Genomic DNA, 24,359 nt, shown 5'->3' with positions numbered 1-24,359 from the left:
TACCCTCATCCCACTCCACATCCACCCACATCCCTCACCGTTCATCCACCCGCACCACAACTCTGTCTACCCTCATCCCACTCCACGTCCACCCACATCCCTCTCCGTTCATCCACCCGCACCACAACTCCGTCTACCCTTACCCCACTCAACGTCCACCCACATCCCTCTCCGTTCACCCACCCGCACCACAACTCCGTTCAACCACCTCGCCCACCGTCCACCCACATCCCTCTCCGTTCACCCACCCGCACCACAACTCCGTTCAACCACCTCGCCAACCGTCCACCTACACCTCACTCTATTTACCCACCCGCATCCCCACTTCGTCTGGTCGAACGCTCGGAATGAAAATGGTGAACCTCTGCGAAGTATTCCCTTATTTCCAAGCTGATCTTCTATTGGTCACAAAGTCTTCCAAGCTTTAAGTAAGTTTATTTCAAAACCGTCGCGCTTTAAAAATTTATAAATGTAATGCCGCGCGGTACACGCAGTATATTTGATAGAATTGTTGGACATAAACTGAGTATCGAACCCGGTGCTGGTTTGTTTTCCCGGTTTTTCTGAATAAGTAAACAGCTTTTGGATGATGGTGCCCCTGTAAGTCGAACCTGCTATTACTTATTACATGGGTATCAGTGCATTTCACCACATCTTTCTAGCTTGCTGGCCTGTTTTTCGTTATTCAAAAAACAAATAACGAAAAACGAACCCGCTGCTTCCAAATGAATGAGGTGAGGGGAGTTGAAATGGGGTTTAACGTCACGTTCAATATTATTGCACTCTCAGAGCGACGTGCATGCGCGCGAGCGAGTGTGTGTGGCGGCTTGTAACAGTCTGGAATAATATCTTTTATTACTTGCCCGTGAAGAGATCACCGGCTTAATAAACATACAGCTGTATTACACATTGTGTAATACCAAAACGCGTGCTTATGTACTCTCGGAACACGTTTCACTAAAAATATTGAAAGCTCTCAACATCCTTTGGCTTATTGAACGACATTGCGTGTGGAGATGATAGATCACTGAGAGGAGCGTAAGCACACTCGATGACCCCAGCAACCTTGTTGCTAGGCTGACGTCACATGGCATTGTTTCGCCGAAGGATCTTGCAACAAAATTCCACAAATTACGTCATCGGGTATTGTGACATGATTGCAAACTTTGAGGTGCAAGGCCCCGTTCCACAAGGCGATCGTGCTGTAGCGCAACGACAGTCGTTGGTCTAAGTTTAAGTATGTGAGTTGCGATAACCTTAACGCTACGATAATTTTGTGGAACGGACGCCTGAATTTTAAAGGTAGACCGTTGTATGGTATTAAATTTATACGTTTCAACTTTTGACGTGTTTGAAGTATTATTCTGTTAAACTCAATTTTATTATGCCGTGGATCGTGTAGGTGTCAGCCTATTCACACTCGACAGTATAATTCTAAAAACGTTTTAAATGGCAAGTAATAAATAAAATACTAAACTCGCTACCGGGTAAAACCAATTTTATGAAACTCGTGAATAGTTGTGGTATCTGACTCTCTTTCGCTCGTCAGATACCACAACTATTCACTCGTTTCATAAAATTGGTATTACACGGGAGCTCGTTTAGTATTCTATATGTCTCAGTCTCTGTGGCTGTGGAAATCTATATGATCATGATCAGTGCCACACCCGTTTCGCCAAAGTGGTAGCGTGTAAGACCTGCATCACTTTCCAGAAGCTGGCAAGCCGTGATATAACTGAACTGCTGTTGGGAACGGTGTTCAACCACTCTCACTCACTCAGTAAGTTTTTTGGTTTTTTCTTTGTTGTTTAATGCTACACTCAGCAGTATTCCAGCTATATGACGTCGGTCTGTGAATAATCGTGTCTGGATCTGACAATCCAGTTATAAGCATCATGAGCATTGATCTACGCAATTGGGACACGATGACACGCATCAACCAAGTCAGCGAGCCTGACCATCCGATCCCGTTAGTCGCCTGATGTAAATCACTGGATTGTCTGGTCCAGAATCGATTATTTACAGACCGCCGTCATATTGCAGGAATATTGCTGAGTGCGGCGTTAAACAACAAACCAACCAACCAACCGTCAGTCGCCTCCTACGGCAAGCATAGTTGATTAATTGTATGTTGTCGTAACCCGATGACGTGGATCGTCGTTGTTCATGCTCCCAGTTACGGGCTTGTCTCGACTCGATAATGTACAGACCGCCAGCAAACAGCTGACTGCTGTGCTACAATGGCGAAAGTGTAGACGATATTTTATGGCGCTTCAATGTCTAAGAAGTCCATATGACACTGACCAACAAAATAAGGTCAATTAAAATAAATAAATAAACGCCTTTTTAACACGTACCGTTACATAATTGGACAATAAGTCCTACACAAATTTTGGTAAAATGTCTGGTTATTTTCGTCCCCATTACACATACATGTATACAGCTAGCAGTTTGAAATGCGCAGAATATTTGAGGTTTGACCAATAAAACGTTTCATATTTGACCCGGATACGCATTCACACGGCATCAGACCCTACCCTGGCTTCTCTCGACAGGTGTTGTGAACACAGTTAGAAGATTGACAGCTTTGTAAAGTCATAAATCTATATACTCATAATTATTATTACTTTTCAGTTTTCAATAATTGTACACGATCAGATATTTTGCATTAAGCCCGTTCCACAGTAAACCAGCGCGTTGGCAGCACAGGTCGAAGTCAACAGCTAAAAACATGCCTCAGTTGTTTCAAGATAATCAACATTGATAAATGTAGCGCAGCTACAGCAGTAATTGTTTGGAAAGCGATTTTTTACTACTTGCTGCCCCGGCGCTTTGTGAAACTCGCAACCCCTCCGTCCACTCGCATGCTCGACCCGTGAAGATCCGGGGTAGAATAGGTCTTCAGCAACCCATGCTTGCCGTAAAACTCGACTATGCTTGTCTTAAAAGGCGACTAACGGGATCGGGTGGTCAGGCTCGCTGACTTGGTTGATGCATGTCATCGATCCCAATTGCGTGGATCGATGCTCATGTTGTCAATCACTGGATTGTAAGGTCCAGACTCGATTACTTACAACCCGCCGTCATATAGATGGAATATTGCTATGGCGTTAAACAACCAACAAACCCGCACCATCACTCCGCCCACCCGCTCTCCAAGTCCATTCACCCGCACCCCACTTCGCGTCCACTCGCATCCCTCTCCGTTCACCCACTCCGCAACACCGGCATCCCAAATCCCCCACACCCCCACTCCGCCCACCTGCAGACACGAATTTCGAATATTCCAAAAGCTGTATTTAAACACTGTTTCGATGTTTCGTACTCGTCTCACATCTAATCTAATACAGCACAATAATATTTAATTCACATCACCGGAATGTTCACACAAGACTTGAAAAAAACAACATTGCTACGTGTAATCAGAGCAAGACGCACACGGTAGTCACACATGTAAACTAGATCTCCGCTATCGCGACGCTTGGCGCACTTCACTATCAGTCCCGGCAACAACGTGTGTCTCAATCAGCCTGGTCCAACGCTCGGAAAAAAAATGGTGAACCTCGGCGACATATTCCCTAATTTCAAAGCTGACACTACCATTGGTTCCATAGACTTCCACGAATGGCTTGGTGGAAGGTAAGTTTATTTCAAAACTGCGTGGCGCTTAAATATTTATATGTCATGCGACACGGTAGCGAGGTTAACGTTAAAACTGATAAAAGGCTGCCAACGTGTGAAAAAGAGTGTTCTCGGCTTCCCCGTCGTCGCGTTGATTATGTACTTCACTGCGAGATCGGTCGCGTCCGACATGCACCCTTACCGGTACCTTGGAGAAGTGGGTGGGTTTGGGGTGTCTTTGGATGGGTGGGTGGAAAAAGATGGCGGATATGAAAGGGGTGGGGCTTTATCCAGACAGAAGTTCAAAATTTCAAACATGTTTTTCTTTTATCTGATTTTTGCATATATAATAATTGTAATGTTATAACCAAATTGTTTAACTGTATTGATTAGTGTTGTTGTATAAGGATTAAAACTAAGATTAGTTTAATTGCGGTTTGCCAATAACAGTTCAACATTCATTTCAGGAAAGGACAGAAACTATTTGTCATATACAATGGTAACTATATATTAATGTCAATATTTATTGCTACTGCACAAGTTGCAGAAAAGTAAATAAAGAAAATTAGCATTTGAATCACTGGTATTGTACAGCTGAAGGTGATATAACCAAGTTATGCCATTCATAAGAACACATTAGAAATGCACTGACAACAATGTTTCACAATAGTATTACATGCTACATGTATTCACATAACATGTTGAAAGGGACAAAGTCTTGCTGTAAACAAATATAAAGTAGGTGCATGTATGGATGTATGGATAGATATATATATACCGTTTTCGACATAATAAGCACCCTGTGGTCTTAGAAAATTGACAAAGCGAGTTGCGACAAGGAGTTGAATTTGTTTCAAGAGATTGATGGGTAGTGGATAAACTTTGTTCAAACTCTGATGAAACTGAAACTTTCCAATAATAGTAACTAGGCAATTACATACCCCTTCTACGCTGCTGTTTTTTTTGTAAAAAAAATGTGTAATATTCACTAGAAAATATGGATTGTCATGTAAATATTTAGGCTTAGGGGCTGCTTATGAAGATGGAGGGTGGAGCTTAGGGGAGCAAGGCGTTTAGAACTGTGTATATGTAAGTGTGAATATTATCCTACCCTATTTTTTATCCCGGGGATGAAATTCTCTACTGTCAGGATGATTCTCCCTAGTGAATTTGAACCCATACAAGAGTGTTTAATCTTATCCTATACTATACTCTAGAGTAAAACTTCCCCCGGGATAATATTTAGGTAGGATATAATCCTTGCTTACATATACAGTATGTATATGTAGTTTTAGCAGATGTTATTTGACAAGCAGGGAGAGGTTTCTCATTGAAGCATGTTTCATATGAATAATAAAATTGGGATTTGAATCACAAGGAGATTATGACCAATAGCAGGTTATATGAGGGCTTTCAATGAGAACTACCACAATGCATGAACTGTGTGATAAGATGATGTTGACCTTGATGTTAGAGCGTCTTATCACAGCTGAGGTTATCTGCACATCAGCACGCAAGCAGAAATAACTTAGAGCTTTATAAATTGTAATAGTATGAGTAGGGAAAATTTAAAGGTGGGCTTTCATCCACATCCCTGTGTCCTTGTGAGCCCAAGTTGGGTACATATTGCTGTAATTCATGACTAGAGAAATTGATACATTTGTGGACCGACAGATTGATATTAATCATGAAATTTGAGTTGGCTTGGATCGAATGTCTTGAAACAAACTTGCTGAGGCTGCCAATTTATCAGGGCTTAGTCTCTCTTTAAAAGGAGTTTTCTATGCTCTGTTTCTTTAATCGATGGCAAATGTATGATTGTAAGCTTGGCTTGTGGGGTCTGCCAAACATTTAATATTCTGGGGGCCTGGAATGTTTCTTTCAGTCAGAATATGTTTTGGGTCACTCCCTGAGGATAAAAAACAAATTCTGTGAATGAGGTCCTTGCCTCACCAATGTACAGTTATCCTTTGTTACATATTTTCTACTAAGAAATCCCATCTGAAATTCTGCATTACAGAATTTCATACATAAAATGTTTATATCAAAAATGTATATGAAAGTACCTGGGTTATAATAGTTTGTTTGTTGTTTAACGCCGCACTCAGCAATATTCCAGCTTTATGTAGTGGTCTGAAAATAATCGAGTCTGGCATCAATCCACTCAATTGGGATATGATGACATGCATCTACCAAGTCAGCGAATCTGACTACCCGATCCCTTTAGTCGCCTCTTACAACAACCTCAGCATGGGTTGCTGAAGACCTATTCCACCCCGGATCTTCACAGGTCGGTTATTATAGTATACAGACCTAGTAGACTAATGCTAAGTCTCTGAAAATATATGATTTTGATAGAAACAGACAATTGCATTTTAATTCAAAAGGAGCCCCAGTGAGATGGGAGATTCAGAACCTGAACCTGGGAAAAATCTAGAGTGCTTTGTTTAGGACTATAGTGTTACAGTAAGGGCTTGACAGAAGAGAAGATAATATGGTTCAGGGACTGCGACACAGACGACCGACCTAACTGTGCCCTTGGTTTTCATTCACAGAAGTTTCACTTCATAGTTGATTCCCAGGGAAAGTTGTGTCGTGTCACGGGGACATCAAGGGAGTTGAAAGCAGGAAATGAATGTGACGATGATAATACTGGCTAAGTGTTGTTGGGAAACGAACAGATCTACCAGTACATGATTTATATGCGACCCTAGTTCATTCTACGCTATGTCGTTCGTGCTGTTAGGCTTCAACTGGCTCACATGTTCAACAGACTCACTGTTCAGCTATTTCAGTATTTATCCCCAAACAATGTACCCAAACTGACAGTAAACTAAAGAATGTTGCTGTACATGTATTTAAATAAAATGACTTATAATATGTCCTATGTGTAATGGAACGGTATTAACATAAGCGCTTGTTTACCAAGCCATTTTCACACCTTTGTGAAAATAAATATTTTTAAACCAATAAAATGACTTACTTAAAATATATCATGAATGAAAGGCTCTAACAAAAATTAGCAATTTTCAAAATACCCTTTTTTCAGTCAAATGCAGCATTTGTAATTAGTTTTTGTAACTTTATAAAACATGCACAAACAATGTTGTCCTGGCCTAATGAACATGCTCATGTTGAGCCCATATCATTTGATAGAGAAATTTGTTAAATCCTGTGTGAAAGAAAACTAAACTGTTGCATCAGCCGCTCCGTCTACATCACTATGCTGACACTCTGACTCAGCTCAGACACATATACTGCACATCACTTAGTGATAATAAGAAGCAGGCCATTTAAACTAGAATGTGATTCTGACAACTAATTTTTATCTGTGATTCAGATTACAGGATTGAATGTAATGGTTTACTGGCACATGACCTTATTGAAGTATGTTGTCCTGACATTTCAGTTTGTCGGCCAGGACACAGCTTTGACACTGCTGACGATTCTATATTGCCCGGGGTGACATTACAAAAAATATCTGTTGATGGATTCAACCCACTGGATGCAAAATGGGGCCAGGTCCAAATTGGAAAATATCATAATAACAGTTTTATTTATTTTTATATTCCCATCTGCTCTATTTTGGATCAGACAAATAAGAAGATATGAAAAATAAATGAAATGAAAAATATCTGTTGCTTCGGCTTTGTTTGCTAAAAAAAAAGAACAAATTTTAGTTCGTAATGAACGTAGTTCATTTTAAGCATATCTACAACAAATGGCCGTACTAAAAAATGAGTTTGTTTTATCGGTGAGTTCATTTATAAGCATGTTCGTTATAAATGTAGTTTACTGTATTACTGTTACAGGCAAGTGGATAGCCTATCTGACACAGAAGTGTCGATAAGGACTCCGTTCAAAGACCTTTAAGTTGCATTGTCTTCACTAGTACAAGTGTATCAAGATAATGTAGAGTGATCTTAATATTTGTGTAGTGTTGTGAACGTGTTGTGTAGTGTAGTGTTGTGAACATGTTTGTGTAGTGTTGTGAATGTGTTTGTGTAGTATTGTGAAAGTGTAGTGTTGTGAACATGTTTGTGTAGTGTTGTGAACATGTTTGTGTAGTGTTGTGAAGGTGTTTGTGTAGTGTTGTGAACGTGTGTAGTGTTGTGAACGTGTTTGTGTAGTGTTGTGAACATGTTTGTGTAGTGTTGTGAACATGTTTGTGTAGTGTTGTGAATGTGTGTAGTGTTGTGAATGTGTTCGTGTAGTGTTGTGAACGTGTTTGTGTAGTGTTGTGAACATGTTTGTGTAGTGTTGTGAATGGGTTCGTGTAGTGTTGTGAACATGTTTGTGTAGTGTTGTTAACATGTTAGTGTAGAGTTGTGAATGTGTTTGTGTAGTGTTGTGAAAGTGTTTGTGTAGTGTTGTGAACGTGTTTCTGAATCAAATATTAGAGAGAGGCAAGAACAATTTCCTTTAATGTAAAAATAACATATATTACACCCACTCCAAATCTTTAAAAAAATTCAAAACGGTGCAAGTCTATACTGATTTAGCAGTATCCTCTATATCTCCAGGGCTCGCTTTAACCTACATAAACACCTGGATCCATTCCCGTGGGTCTCGCGATCTCATATTGCTCGCCCTTCATTCATATCCTTTAGCCAATTTGATTTGCTACGTTAATCAGTGTAACAGACCTATCAGAATGCCGGTTACAAACCAGCCTCAATGTTGAGTTGGCGATGTCAACAACATGGTGGCCAGTCCCATTGATTACAAAAGAGTTTGCGAGAAACTTTACACTAAAAAACTTTGATAAGATAGAAAAGGAAATGAAAATGTGGGAAAAGAACCCTGACGCCTATGGGTAGAAATGTTGTACTAAAATCATTGTTGTTACCCAAACTTAATCATCTGTTTTGCAGCATACTAAGCCCATCCGATGTCACAATACATCCATGCACACTCTATGTATGATATTGAAATGTAAAATATGATGGAAAATGGAATAAAATCCAGAGGATCCAGAGGCTAGTGTAGGTTTACCAAGATACAAGCCCTTGGCCCCCTTCCACAAAGCGGTATTAGCGCTAAGATGATCGTAACGCCCATACTTTAGCATAGGCTTACGATGATCGTAGTGCTAAGATCGCTTTGTGGAACGGGGCCCTGGAGATAAAGAGGATGGCAGACTTAGTTATGTTTGGAAACAGTATACTGAAGTACTACAAGATCACCCATGCCTGACACAATATATCAGCAACATGTCTCATTGATGTGGTCTGGTCCAGAGAGTGACTCAGCATGAAATATAAAACCCCCCATTTGTATTGTTCATGGGTTGACAATTGTCACAGCAGCCTTGACCTCACTACATGAACCATGTCAGACCTCACGTAGTGGCTGCAGTGCTGTTCAGTTCAGTTTGTTTTATTCAGGGGAGCTGTAGGCTGTGTGTACATAGATCAGCCACCTTGTATAGAAAGATCACCTTCTATCTCTCAGAACTAATACTGAAATCTTATACCGTATTCGATGTAATAAGCGCCCACGGCGACATTTGCTAAGATGTTGGCTAATGAACAATCCCAATTAGCACCCCTTCCAATTGATCTTATTTATTCGCGTATAATATGCACATTTAATTATTGGCAATTAAATTCCGGGAAAATTATATCTGTGTACATAAACATTTCAAGCTATCAGCATAAACCACGAAATTTATCTTTCAACCCTTTTTTTTTCCACCAAAATAATATTCTAATAAGAGCCACCTATTTCTAATTTTGAGTGTGCCCTGGGCGCTTACGAGAAATACGGTAAATGAGATTTGCTTGGCTGATTTTCTCATCTAAACATGGGCTTTTGTGTTGGCATGTTTGTATGGATGAATACTGCCAGTTAATATTGTGCTATGTACCGATGCATATTGGACACTGTCACACGCAACAGGGCACTGCAGAGTTAACCATCAAACAAACAAACTGTTCCACAAAGTGATCATACTGCAACGACTGTCGTATGTATATGTTGAAGTGTGGGAGTTACGATCACCTGAGCGCCCAGATTCGTAAAAAGGACAGCACATTCTGCACATTCCAAGACACATTTTGGATTAATTTTGTTCCATAAATATGACAGAAACAGGGAGACAGATAATTTGTTTAACCATTGGGTATTTACTCACGTTATCACTCACTGATCATTTACATGGCTTGATGTAGATCTGTGAAACATGAAACCTATTATTGAAAAATATAACCTAATATTTGTCTACCTCAGTTCATGCACCCAGCACATGTCAAAAATGATTAAATCTGTGTAGGTCTAACCCTTATTTGTCCACACAAACTTGATTTTTGAACACACTGAATACCTCTAAAGTTCATTTCCCATACTACATCACAAATCCCAGAGTTACGTGTAATTTGTCATACTTTCTTTGGCTTGACATCATCAAACTGTGGGTACTTCAAGATTATGTGCACATGTTCCTATCACGGTTGACAGCAGTGCGTCATTATTTTATTAGATGCTGACAGCAGACCTGTCTATGTTTCAACTTTGATAAGTTGATAATGGGACCAGGGTGCAACTTGGTTTTCATGTCATCATATATGTGAACCTGGTGCAAGTTAGATCAAGTTACCTTAATCGAGCCCTGATTTAGTTGGTCATAACACAGTGCATCAGTGTAAATCAGCAAAATCATTTCAGCCTCACTAAATGACCATTTGTCAATAGAACATTATATATACATATGCATAGAATATGATTCTTTTCTTAAGAGCTTCAAATTGGATGCTTGAGGAGATGCTGTATCATTATCGAGATATATTTTAATCACTATCGGAACACAATTCCACCTAATAACTGCATTTCAGAGGATTCTATCCATTTTGTTCAGGAGATTCTATCCATTCTATCCATTCTGTTCAGGAGATTCTATCCATTCTGTTGAATCAGAAAACCACCAGGCATGAGTCAGCATGTTTGATACAACATGTTCGTTCCGGCTGACTGTGTACAATATATCTTCTCTGTGTGCACAGTGGTGGTCAGTAGACCGCATCGAGTAGGCTTTGTGCAAGAACCGTGACTTGGTATGTTTGCCATGATAATCTCTTCTTTGTCCTATGAACTTGTGATCTTGGTGCTGAATGTTGCATGCATGCATCTGTATGGAATGAAGAATCTGGAAAAAAATTATAGTTTGGGCATACAGCGTTTAGAGTACTGAATGGCTTCGTAAAAGTTACTTACATTGTTTATTTGTTGTTTAATGCTGCACTCAGCCATGTTGCAGCTACAAGTAATCGAGTCTGGACAAAACAATCCAGTGATTGACATCATGAGCATCAATCTATTCATTTGGGACACAATGACTTGCATCCATCAAGTCAGTGAGCCAGACCACTCGATCCCGATAGTCGCCTCTTATGACAAGCATGGGTTGCTGAAGATCACAAGGTCATTCAAAAACACATTTGATATGAACAAATGTTTTGTCTTTAGAATGAGGGGATAGATCCACTGACAGGGATTTATTTCAATGTGTCTTGAGGCCAATATACGGCTGCAAAATCTGCAGCAAATGTCAGTAAAACAATTCCCAAACTGAAATGAAACATTTCCCATTTAATGTTATTGAGGTTTCACTAATGTTATGACTTTGTAGCGGTGACTTGTATTTCACTGACAACAGGACCAGTGTGGAGGAGGAGGTTTTCATGCTTAGTTCAACAGTTCAACTCAAAAACAGCAACAACACGATAACAATTTATCCCAACTTTTTTTTCAAGGGCATTTTTTTTCGGAATCCCACATAATCTCTGTGACAAATAAAACTGTCAAAGTCTACAACCTGTGTCACTTTCAGCATTCTCCCCACATACACCCCACCAACCTGACGCATCCACCCTTCCATCCTGATGCATGCCCCCCTTCATCCTGACACATCCACCCCTCCATCCAGACACATCCCTCTCCATCCTGACGCATCCCCCCTCCATCCTGACACATCCACCCCTCAATCCAGACACATCCCTCTCCATCCTGACACATCCCCCCTCCAACCTGACACATCCACCCCTCCATCCAGACACATCCCTCTCCATCCTGACGCATCCCCCCTCCATCCTGACACATACACCCCTCAATCCAGACACATCCCTCTCCATCCTGACACATCCACCCCTCCATCTAGACACATCCACCCTCCATCCTGACATATCCCCTTCATCCTGACACATCCACCCCTCCATCCTGACACATCCCCCCTCCAACCTGACAAATCCACCCTCCATCCTGACACATCCCTCTCCATCCTGACACATCCACCCCTCCATCTTGACACATCCACCCCTCCATCCTGACACATCCACCCTCCAACCTGACACATCCACCCTCCATCCTGACATATCCCCTCCATCCTGACACATCCATTCTCCCCCCCCCCCCCCCAACCGACACATCATCATTCCCCCACCCCCACCCCCTTCCTGACACGTCTTGATAAAACTGAAATACTTTTCAAAGTTGTGTTGTGTGATCAAGACAGAGTCCAAAACTCATATTGGCATTCAACAGAACCGAAGAGTAACCTGATCGGAAGTACCTAACTGCAGGGTTCAAATCCTGATAATGATCAATGTTCTGCCACGTTAAGCCTCTTGTATTTCGCTGCCAATTCGTAGTTTTGCACCTGTTTGACTTGTGGCAGGCATTTTTATTATAAACTTATTCACAGCTAGACTCGGAATGTCTGCATTGTATTTCTCAAATTCTGTAGCAGATAAATGCAAAGTTCTGCATGATTTCTGCACAAAATGTGATTTTCAGCAAGATAAGTACATTTTATTTACTGACCGCCATGAAATATTGCTGACTGTGATGTAAAGCAATCATTAAAATCACATCTTTGTTCTCGCTAATGCTAAACAGAAATCACTTATGATATTGGGAAAGTGACAGTCAGAATGTGTTTTCTAATTGCCACCTCAATTTGAAGTGGGAGAGACTTTCTGTAGTCTGTGAGAAGCACTGCCATACAATCTCGCCCATCTATCAGACATTCCAGAATTTTCTTTTGTTCAGTTTTCAAATTTTGAATCGATATCTGTCATAGCTTAGTCTGGAATGGAAGCTGCCAGTTTGAAATTAGTGCCATAAAGCACAAGAAAGCTACTTTGTGATTGGCTAATGTCAACTTCTTGTAAGTCATTTCATTGGTTGGCTAAAGTTCGCAAAAGTTTGTTCTGATGTGATCTGTAATGAGATGTCCCCAGATCTTAGTTTAGCAGTAGCAGGCACTGAGATCTGTTTCTAATGAGTTTGGGTCTAAAGCAAAACAGAACAAACAACAAATGTCCTTCATGTTCTTCCTATTCCCAAGGTTGTATGTTGTTTTGTGTTCCTCAGTTGGGCCGTCCTGTTCTCCCATCCCGCGGACTACACTCCTGTGTGCACCACCGAGCTTGGCCGAGTCGTCCAGCTTGTCCCAGAGTTCGGCAAGCGGGCGGTGAAGATGATTGCTCTGTCCTGTGATGATGTAGTAAGCCACAAGGGCTGGTCAAAGGTGAGGTAGCATCACTTCAGAGATTTTGAGAAGTCATTGTTGTACAGTGTCCAAACCTTTAGATATCAGCTTTGAGAAGTCATTGTTGCACAGACCACCTCCATGGTGTGGTGGTAGAGCGCCCGCCCGGAGAGCAGAAGGTCCGGGGTTTGATCCCCGGACGCGTCATTCCAAAAGACGTTAAACAATGGTACTTGTTATTACCCTGTATGGTGCTCAGCATTAAGGGGCAAAAAAAATAACTGGTCGGCTCAGAGTCAGTATACTGTGTCTCAGTGGGGTATTCATGATAAACTGCGCCATGATATCTCAGTAAGCTAGCACTATAAATCGGCATCAGTCCAAACTAGTATTAGCAGACACAACACACGTGCATGCACATGTATAAGCACTATATAAGTGCAATAATCTTTGATGTGACGTTAAACCCCATTGCATAGTGTCCAATCCTTCAGAGGCAGTGAAAAGAGCCGGGGTAGAATAGTTCTTCAGCAACCCATGCTTGCCATAAAAGGCGACTAAGCTTGTCGTAAGAGGCGACTAATGGGATTGGGTGGTCAGGTTCGCTGACTTGGTTATGCATCACATCGTATCCCAATTGTGTGGATCGATGCTCATGTCAATCACTTCAATTATTTACAGATCGCCGTCATATAGCTGGAATATAGCTGAGTGTGGCGTTAAACAACAAACACACTAACAAACAGTGTCCAACCCTAACCCATATCCACATCTGCTTCCCTGGTTAGATTTGTTTTTGTTTGTTTGTAATTTAACGCTGCACTCAGCAATCTTCCAGCTATATGACAGCGGTCTGTAAATAATTTAGTCTGGACCAATCTAGTGGTTGATATCATGATCATTGGGATAGGATGACATGCACAACCAAGTCAGCGAGCCTGACCACCCGATCCCATTTGTCGCCTCTTACGACAAGCATACCGAATTGACTTTTATCGCAAGCATAGATTGCTGAAGACCTAATCTACCCTGGATCTTCATGGTTCCCCTATGACAACCTGTACAGGTTGTAACAGGCGACTTATGGCTCAGGTGGTCATGCTCACTGACTGATTGATTGATAACAACATTGGCTCACCCGTTTTCGATCAGTGGTTTATGTTAAACAACTAATTGGAGAGAAAACAAATAGTCCAATCTCTCCATGTTTCTTTTTGTGTCAGGCAGCCATGTTTATACCTCTTGTGCTAGCTCATCTTTGTTTGGATCAGTTTGGTAGAATAATTGAAAGGGTGACCATGTTTGACAGCTTGATTCCTGAGTTTTGCTTGCCCCACACTGAAGCACAGTAAAACATGTGGTGTCTCCTTTGGCAAGTGACTTTGTTTGATATATGCCTCTGTTCACCCAGCACAGCAATGAAATGGTACCTTGTGGGAGGAGATGGTGACTCTTAAGTTTCTAGCACCTCACACACTGCTTGGGTTGTATACTCACCAGGGAGCTGAGAATATAAATCAAGTGAGCACTGATCCATTGACTTGGGTAATAGTGAGTGAGTACGGTTTTATGCCGCTTTTAGCAATATTCCAGCAATATCACGGCGGGGGACACCTGAAATGGGCTTCACACATTGTACCCATGTCGGGAATCGAACCCGGGTCTTCTGCGTGACGAGCGAACGCTTTAACCACTAGGCTACCCGACCGCCCCGACTTGGGTAATAATAAGAGTTATAAATTGGACAGTGCACTATACAAATTCATAATATAATATTATTGCTGACTGTGGCACTAAGGAACAAACATTCACCCCTGTTACCTCATCCTGGCATTACAAGGCTATCCTTGTTCCTCCACAGGATGTGATGGCCTATGCAAAGCAATCGGGTGACTTCCCCTACCCTATCATCTCTGACAAGGACAGGTCTCTAGCGGTCAAGCTGGGTATGGTGGACCCTGCCGAGAAGGATGCTGCAGGCCTGGCCCTTACCTGCAGAGCAGTGAGTAGCTGCTGGTCATTCTAGAGTATCCATCTACTTGGGGGTTCTGTAGTATCTATCTACTTGGGGGTTCTAGAGAGTCTATTTACCTGGGGGTTCTAGAGTGTCTACTTACCCGGGGGTTCTGTAGTATTTACCTGGGGGTTCTAGAGAGTCTATTTACCTGGGGTTCTAGAGAGTCTATTTACCTGGGGATTCTAGAGTATATATTTACCTGGGGTTCTAGAGTATATATTTACCTGGGGTTCTCGAGTGTCTATTTACCTGGGGGTTCTAGAGTATATATTTACCTGGGGTTCTAGAGTGTCTATTTACCTGGGGGTTCTGTAGTATTTACCTGGGGGTTCTAGAGTGTCTATTTACCTGGGGGTTCTAGAGTGTCTATTTACCTGGGGATTCTGTAGTATTTACCTGTGGGTTCTAGAGTGTCTATTTACCTGGGGGTTCTGTAGTATTTACCTGGGGGTTCTAGAGTGTCTATTTACCTGGGGTTCTAGAGTGTCTATTTACCTGGGGGTTCTGTAGTATCTACCTGGGGGTTCTAGAGTATTCATCTACCTTGGGGGTTCGGGCATATCCATCTACCTGGGTGGTCTGTAGTATCTATCTACCTGTGGGTTGGGGGTACAGTATCCTTGGGGTTTACAGAAGATCTGTCTGCTTAGGGGTTCTGGAATATCCATCTTCCTGGGTATTCTGGTTTGGGGATCGAGAGTATCCATCTAACTGGGGATTCTACAGGATCCATCTTCCTGGGTATTCTGATTGGGGGATCGAGAGTATCCATCTAACTGGGGATTCTAGAGGATCCATCTTCCTGGGAAATCGGATGCCAGCAATGCTACTGATATCTTGCAGATTTCTCTACTTTCTGTGTTCAAGGTAAGATCAATTATCACACATGTAACTATGCACATGGCAAATTATCAGCATCTGATACACTCCAGACTCCACTTTTCCCAGATAAATATAACATGTTCTTGTTCCCCAGGTTTTCATTATTGGACCAGACAAGAAGTTGAAGCTATCACTCCTCTACCCTGCTACAACTGGCAGAAACTTTGCGTGAGTTTTCTCCTATTGGTTTATTTTCCACAATTCCACAATTTTTATCTTCAAGGTTGATATTTTGATAATAAGTTCTCTATATAGCATGAATGTGTCATAATTATTAGCTGAGGTAGGGGTGGGGTGGGATGGGGGGACAGTAGGTTCTATGAATCTTGTGCTGGCTGAAGTAGATTGTATGATGATTGTTCTAGTTGCAGTAGATTGTATGGTGATTGTTCTAGTTGCAGTAGATTGTATGATGATTGTTCTAGTTGCAGTAGATTGTATGGTGATTTTTCTGGTTGTAGTAGGTTGTATGATGATTGTTCTGGTTGCAGTAGATTGTACGATGATTGTTCTGGTTGCAGTAGGTTGTATGATGATTCTTCTGGTTGTAGTAGGTTGTATGATGATTGTTCTGGTTGCAGTAGATTGTACGATGATTGTTCTGGTTGCAGTAGGTTGTATGATGATTCTTCTGGTTGCAGTAGGTTGTATGATGATTGTTCTGGTTGCAGTAGGTTGTATGATGATTCTTCTGGTTGCAGTAGATTGTGCGATGCCTGTTCTGGTTGCAGTAGATTGTATTATGATTGTTCTGGTTGCAGTAGGTTGTATGATGCCTGTTCTGGTTGCAGTAGATTGTATTATGCTTGTTCTGGTTTCAGTGAAATCCTGAGAGTGATTGATTCTCTCCAGCTTACGGCCTCGAAGAAAGTTGCCACCCCAGTTGACTGGGAGGTGAGATAACTGCTAATAGCACAAGAAACATACATTGAATTGATGACAACAATATACTTCATCAATCTTTTGTCATTCCAACATCGACTTCCTGCAAAAATATTTTGTTCAAACCCCCTCCTGGAATCTGTCAAAACAAGGATAGACACATGGTGTTAAATCAAACACAGCTCTTGAGGGTGTTATGCAACAAAACTCAAAGTCCAGCACTATCCCCAGCTTTTCTCTTGACGTGCTAGCAGATTACATTCAAATAAAGTTGGACCTGTGAAGATCCCGGATAGAATAGGTCTTCAGCAACCCATGCTTGCCGTAAAAGGCGACTGCTTGTCGTAAGTGGCCACTAACAGGATTTGGTGGTCAGACTTGCTGACTTGGTTGATGCATGTCATCGAGCCCAACTGCGTGGATCGATGCTCATGATGTCAATCACTGGCTTGTCTGGTCCAGGCTTGATTATTTACTGACCGCCGTCATATAGCTGGAATAAAGCTGAGTGCGGTGTTAAACAACAAACAAACAAACAAATCAAATAAAGTTGAGCAAACATTAGCTGCTTCTGTGCAGGTCTTTGGTAAATGTATGCCATTGTGCCTTATACATGCTCTGTGTGTTTGCCACTGGTGATAAGCAAGATCACCCAATCATTGTGCTTTTCAAAATATAAACACCTAGTTATTTGCTTACAACTTCAAAAAATATCACATTTACATGATCAGTGTTTGCATCTCTAACAAACCTCAATTGACTTATCATTGCTGTTATTTTTGTCTTTTATTTCAATCCCATATTATTATTTTACCCTATCTGGTGTTATATTACCCTACCAGGTGTTATTTTACCCTACCTGACGTTATATGACCCTACCTGGTGTTATTTTTCCCTATATGGTGTTAATTTACCCAATCTGGTGTTATGTTACCCTACCTGGTGTTATATTACCCTACCGGGTGTTATGTTACCCTACCTGGTGTTATTTTACCCTACTTGGTGCTATATTACTCTCCCTGATGTTATATGACCCTACTTGATGTTATATTACCCTACCTGGTGTTATTTTACCCTACTTGGTGTTATATTATCCTACCTTGTGTTATATTACCCTACCTGGTGTTATTTTACCCTACTTGGTGTTATATTACCCTACCTGGTGTTATTTTACCCTACTTAGTGCTATATTACCCTACCTGGTGTTATATTACCCTGTCTTGTATTACAGAATGGGAAACCATGTATGGTTGTGCCGTCTTTGTCCAGTGAGGAGGCCAAGAAGCTATTCCCCAACTTCGAGACGGTTGCCCTTCCTTCTGGGAAAGAGTATGTCCGTATGACTACAGAATACTGAACATTTGCACCACAGGTCATTTGAAGTTATAAATATTCTGAAAAAATGGCTGCTTCAGAAATGAAATATTTGGGAGTATATTTAAAATATTGTTGTAAATTCTACAGTTTTACGGTTGCAACAGTACTGCTGCAAGAGGCCTGCAGACATTCAAGCTTGTGTGCCATTGTTGTTTGTTAAGACAATAGATGTGATATAAAATGTAAACAGAGAATGGTGTATTTTTTTAGCAGATTTGCAAGTTTGAGAAACGTCTCTCTGTAAAGTGCCTTTTGTATTGTATTGAAAGACTAGCTGAGGTCATTGTTTCAGATGCTATTTTGTTTGTTTAAGAAATAAAGACATGATAACAATTTGTATATTTTGTCATAATATCTGAAAGTGACACAGAGTTGTATCCCTTCAACTGCCCGTTTGGAATGTTGTGGATGTTGTCTTGTTTGAGAATTAAATCAGTGCACGCCACCTGTCATCTGCTACATGACATTTTCATTATATAGGGTAGGCTGCACTTCAACATAAGTTTATTTGTTGTATTCATCTTGAACAAATCGGGACAGTGGGGGTAGCCTAGTTAAAAGATTTCGCTCCTCATGCCTAAAACCTGGATTCGATTCCCTACATGGGTACAATGTGTGAGGCCTATTTTTATTGCTGGAATATGGCTAAAAGCGGGGTAAAACAATACTCAGGTTGAACAAATCAAGAAGATTGTTCCTTTAATATATGATAGTGTCATTGATAACCCAATGGAAAGTTGGGTCGGAACCTGACCATCCCAAGGGGTAGGAGTACTGGAAAGCATTGATCATGTACCTGCTTTATCTTTTGGGCCACCTCATGATTAAAAAATTACTTGGAAGATGGAAAGTTTCAAAGCCCCTCCACAAATGGTCTTTGTTTGTGTGTTTGTTTGTTTGTTGCTTAACACCACACTCAGCAACATTCCAGCTATATGACTTCGGTCTGTAAATAATAGAGTCTAGACCAGATAGTCCAGTGATTGACATGAGCATCAATTCATGCAATTGGGATATGATGATCCCTTGGACACGGCAGAAATCTATGATTGTGGGTTCGAATCCCCGTTTGTCTCGATTATGTTTCTAGGTTTGTCAGCACCATACCTGTGCTCGTGGGTTTCAGCGAAGTGGTAAACGTCTGAGACCTGCATCACTTTGGGCTTTCCTCCCACATTAAGCTGACACACCCTGATATAAGTGCAATACTGTTAAACCGCATGGAACAGCCCGACTCAGTCTCTTCACGGTTGTCCAGCTGTAGTCCATTGCAACTGTAGCACTCACCTCCATTCTGAAAAGAAAACCACAGTTATGAGTGAGTGAATTAATCGGGTTTAAGGCTGCTTTCAAGTATTCCAGTTATATCACAGCCTGGCTATCAGGCCAATGTGGAAGGAAAGTGATGCAGGTCTTAGATGTTTCCCCATTTGGTGAAACCCACGAGCAGGAGTAGGTGGCTGAATTACCCAGAAACATAATCGGGGCAAACCGGATTCAAACCCACGATCATAGGTTTATGGCATGAACAAGAGTCTCAACTCTACACAGCGAATTACGGCGCCTTAGACGACTGGGCCACCCGTGGCCCCCACAGTAATGATGGTGATGATGATATATTTTAATTATTTATGCCAGAGGTACAGACCCTTATTCAGTGATACAAAACGCAAAGATGTGCTAAACTGCCTTGTCTTATAAACATCAGTAAGCAATACTTGGATGCAATGTGTTTCCATTATTTCTCAACTTCTCTGACAAATTTAATATTGACCTTTAATAAAAGATACTGACTACAAAGTCATATTGTACTTATATCGCCAACTGTTTCCATTACAATTGTAACACAAAATCAGTAAATATGTTACGTTAACGCCAGCGAATAATCAGTCTCGATTAACTGCCCAGACAGAATCCATTGGGTGTAAAGGGCAAAAAAGTGGTGAAAATTTTATGAATGTATCACTGAAAATCAGCGATTACATCTGGTGTTCGCGAAAGGGTAAGCATGTCCTGCTCTACCGGTATCACCCGCCACTCACACAAGTTACATAAGAATTCTCGACCAGACAATCCTGTGACATGATAGGTATAAGCAGCATTTGGGTATGTACGTGTTTCCGTTGCTATTTGTCCACTGACAATTTCGGTATGATTGTTTTATGATGACCTTTATAAAAAAATATATTGACTACAACGTTAAATCCTAGTCATAACGCATTTACGCCACATACTAATTACATTAACTGTCACACCGATTAATATGTAAGTTGAGTGGTTCCTTTTGAAGTTTGAAAACTGCATTGATTTTCAAACTACACCAGAACACTATCTTTTCTTTATTGAGGGATGCAAAATATACTGAAAGTAAGCGACCTGAATTAATTGATTGAGTCATTCAACAGTGACCACATTCTGAACATTCATGAGTGCACTAACATTAATTCTAGGGCGTATTGCTACTGCCACTTATTAAACCCATTTAACTGCCTTTCTTATTGTAAAAATAAAGCTGTGTTTAAATAAGATGTATTGATTATTCGTCGATCGTGTGTACCATGTGGTACTCATTACACATTTTAGTTCTGTAAGAACCGATTTTTTGGTTAACCTCTGCGTTTCAATTTGGAAATCGCCATGTAACAAAAATATAAATCTACTAAGACTTCTATTGAAATATGGTGTTGATATGGTAACCCACGACCACTGGTTTTGTGCTTATAAACCTTGAAACATTATCAGGACGAATCAGGAATCAAAGGTTTCTGTCAAAAATGAGCGACGGAATTCCGGCGCCTTCAGATGCGATTGTATAATGATATTATTTTCAGATTATTTCGTAAAAACTGAAAAACACACACAATTATTTGAAAAATAATCGACGAGTAGGAGTTGTTTATCGTACAATAAACACTTCGTGGAGAATAAACCATGAGGGGCGCAAATTCTATTGGAACACTGTGTTGAGTGAATGACAATGAGTTTAAGGATGCTTCTAACAGTATTCCAGCAATATTGTGGCTTGGTACTCCAGAAAGGGGTGAGAGGAGGGGGAGGAATCCCCCACACTGTACCCATCGCCGAGAACATCTTTAGTACTCACTTATTATACATCTACATCGGCGTAGGAAGAGTTTCTAAGTTCATCGGTCCCCGTGGGCATATTGTTTTAATTTGCCGAATTACGTTTCGATGTTGTCAGTGAATGAGGAGTCTAAGTTATAAACCTTACCAGAGAGTGTGCGTGGATTTACACCGCTTATAGGAATTAGGGGTGGATTTCACACATTGTACTACTCGGATACTCTCCCGAATCAGCAGTGTTAGTTATGTAAACAAATAATTTCGTACTTCTATCGGTCAGAACTGCATCCAAGGGGCCCCTCACAAACCACCATTACTAAAACCATCTGAAAGAATACTTCTTTATGTCATTATCAGTTTATACCACACTATGCCATAGTCGCATTGTGAAATAAAGTAACTCTTAGCAACCCCAGCATTTTGTTGAAAGCGACGCCAATCCCGAAATCATTCACTACAGTAACTATGTATTCATCGATGTTACCACGTGAGTGGGTTTGGAGATGGTAAATATATTGTTGGGAATACGTCATAGTATTTATTCCAAACGCATGATATTTACCGCATACACCGCATTTAGGCACCGATTATTAGTATCTTAGACCATGGATAATGAAAACAGTTATGTTGGTAATCTGAAACAATCGCCGACCAACATTGGCGACGCAATACCGTGCATTGACAAACTGAAGTGTAAGTTAAACACCACTTGGCAATGTCGGAGCTTCTTTTGTCCCCTTTAATTTGCCTTGATGATTGAAAAATCCGAGCCTCGGACTCTAACCATTTCAAAGAACAGACACCAGGTCATCGTGCTCTAACCTTTTCGTAAACACAAGGGGCGGTCGGGTAGCCTTGCGGTTAAAGCGTTCGCTCGTCACGCTGAAGACCCGAGTTCGATTCCCGACATGGGTATAATGTGTGAAGCCCATTGCTGGTGTCCCCCGCCGTGATGTTGCTGGAATATTGCTAAAAGCGGCGTAAAACCATACTCACTCACTCACTCACTCGTAAACACAAAGAAGTACCTACCTGGCCCTTGATATTTGAAAATGTATCCGTAAATGACCCCAACGGATGTGTTATCTATTGGTTTAAAATGCCGAGAAACCTTCCCATGACATGATTCATATGTATATAATACAACACATAAAGTTACGAGTGGGTAGTTGTAAATATGTTACACACAATATGGCCACGAACAGATTGTTACATTTATTAATTTTATTATCTATTCCTGCACAAACATTGTTAACACGCTCTGTATTCCCTACAAAATCATATTATCATGGGATCCTGGGGGGTCTTAAAGCTCTTAAAAATGCACCTCAAACCAATTTCCAAAAGAACGTTCATTGTAGCACGTAAGTAGCAGAAACATCAACAATAGGTGTCTATGTCATGTTCATGTCGATTTTAAATGAATTCTCACCAGCTTCTTGAAATAACTCTGACGTGTACTGGCACAGTTGTTAAACACGTGTACGCCCGTCTGCCTCCGTTCGTCCAGTCCGACTTAACGCGCGTGAAAAACTCGTGCAACGGAAGTGAGCCCTGATTGGTTAACTCGTTTCCATGACATCACGCGGCAATGCTGGCTGACACCTGCATGAGCGCAGACAACGCCCCAAACCTGATTTAACCTGTGTTTGAGTACATAGCCTAAAGGTACCATGCCAACATTAAAGTGTGATATGGCGGTAAGGTAGCCTTGTGGTTAATGTGTTTGCTTATGCATCAAGCTGAAGTCCTGGGTTCGATTCCTCACATAAGTACAATATGTCAAACAAAATATGTCAAACCAATGTGTCGCACACTGTTATGTGGCCAAAATAGTCATAAAAGCGTCGATAAATCCAAATCACTCACTCACTATTGTTGAGTGTATGAAGTTATTGAAGTACAGTAAACTACGGTTATAACGAACACGCTTATAACGAACTAACCGATATAACGAACTTATATTTTAGTCCCGGTCATTTGTTGTACATATGCTGTATATAGGCTTATAACGAACTACGGTTATAACGAACTAAAATTAGTGGTCCCTTTGAGTTCGTTATAACCGTAGTTTACTGTACATGATCCACGGCCATTTCCAGGCCAGTTCCAGACGTGGTAATCAGGACAATCCATAGTTGTTCAGTCAGCAGGGTTTCTTTGAATGACATGTTTCAAACTTGTCAGCCAACCCGAGCCTCGTGTCGCGAAGCTAAACAGCCGAGCAAAAGAAACTATACACCCATGTTTGATGGTGACAAAAAACGAAACAAACAAGAAATGGTTATTCGTTGGTGATGTATTTGTTACATAGTTGTGTTTTGGGCCTTACTTTTGTAGTGTTTCAGTGACTGTTTTCAGCATAGTAATGTACTCATCGCGATGGTATTTTTTTTTATCAAATCCAATTTTCAAGAGCATACTTTCTTTAGTATATGAATAAATGTTATAGATGTATAAGGCTTTACAATAGCTTTTATTTAGTGTATGGATACGCTGATCTTAAAAATAAGCAAAATCCGAAAATAATGACAAGGTTTTTTTGTGTACAACCGACGGTAAAGACAAAACAAAATATTGCTAGGGATTGTTGTATGACTAGACACGAAAAAATAAGATTTTAAATCACCTACCGATCTAAATCGAAAGTTAAGGTGATTAAACAAGTCCTGTACAATTTATTATATTTCTTTATTTTTAGATATGCCGACCAAATGTTCACTGTCAAAAGCTGTAAATCTCTGTTATATACTTGTATATGATTACTTTATATAATTGCCAAAAAATAATAACGGCTTGAGACATGCTAGATTATTTATGTACGTTTGAATTAGGCCAAAATAATTTGTAAAAATGCACTTGCCTAGATCATTTCAACGTGCAAGTAATTGCGCGATAACCACGGTAACTATAGTCTGTCTTACAGATCCTGATACAAATATATCAAATACAGCCCATGCAAGACTATAATGTTTGGCAAGTCTAGATTACTGCAGTATCAGGATGAAG

The 24,359-nt window shown here is 40.8% G+C and overlaps 1 protein-coding gene across 1 annotated transcript; it reads left to right on the top strand.

The window, feature by feature from the left end:
- Window positions 1-3,457: 3,457 nt before the first annotated feature.
- LOC124115744 (peroxiredoxin-6-like) lies at window positions 3,458-18,599 on the top strand. The gene is made up of 6 exons (XM_048389322.1): window positions 3,458-3,639; window positions 12,991-13,147; window positions 14,970-15,110; window positions 16,102-16,175; window positions 16,829-16,901; window positions 18,121-18,599. Exons 1-6 carry the CDS (start codon window positions 3,554-3,556, stop codon window positions 18,244-18,246), a joined length of 657 nt encoding a protein of 218 aa, XP_048245279.1. The 5' UTR covers window positions 3,458-3,553; the 3' UTR covers window positions 18,247-18,599.
- The last annotated feature ends 5,760 nt before the right edge of the window (window positions 18,600-24,359 follow it).

This window comes from Haliotis rufescens, unplaced genomic scaffold (genome assembly GCF_023055435.1).
Source record: "Haliotis rufescens isolate VD_foot unplaced genomic scaffold, xgHalRufe1.0.p SCAF_8, whole genome shotgun sequence".
NCBI lineage: Eukaryota > Metazoa > Mollusca > Gastropoda > Lepetellida > Haliotidae > Haliotis > Haliotis rufescens.
The sequence above is the reverse complement of the archived record's forward strand: the minus strand, read 5'-3'. Positions and strand labels throughout refer to the sequence as shown.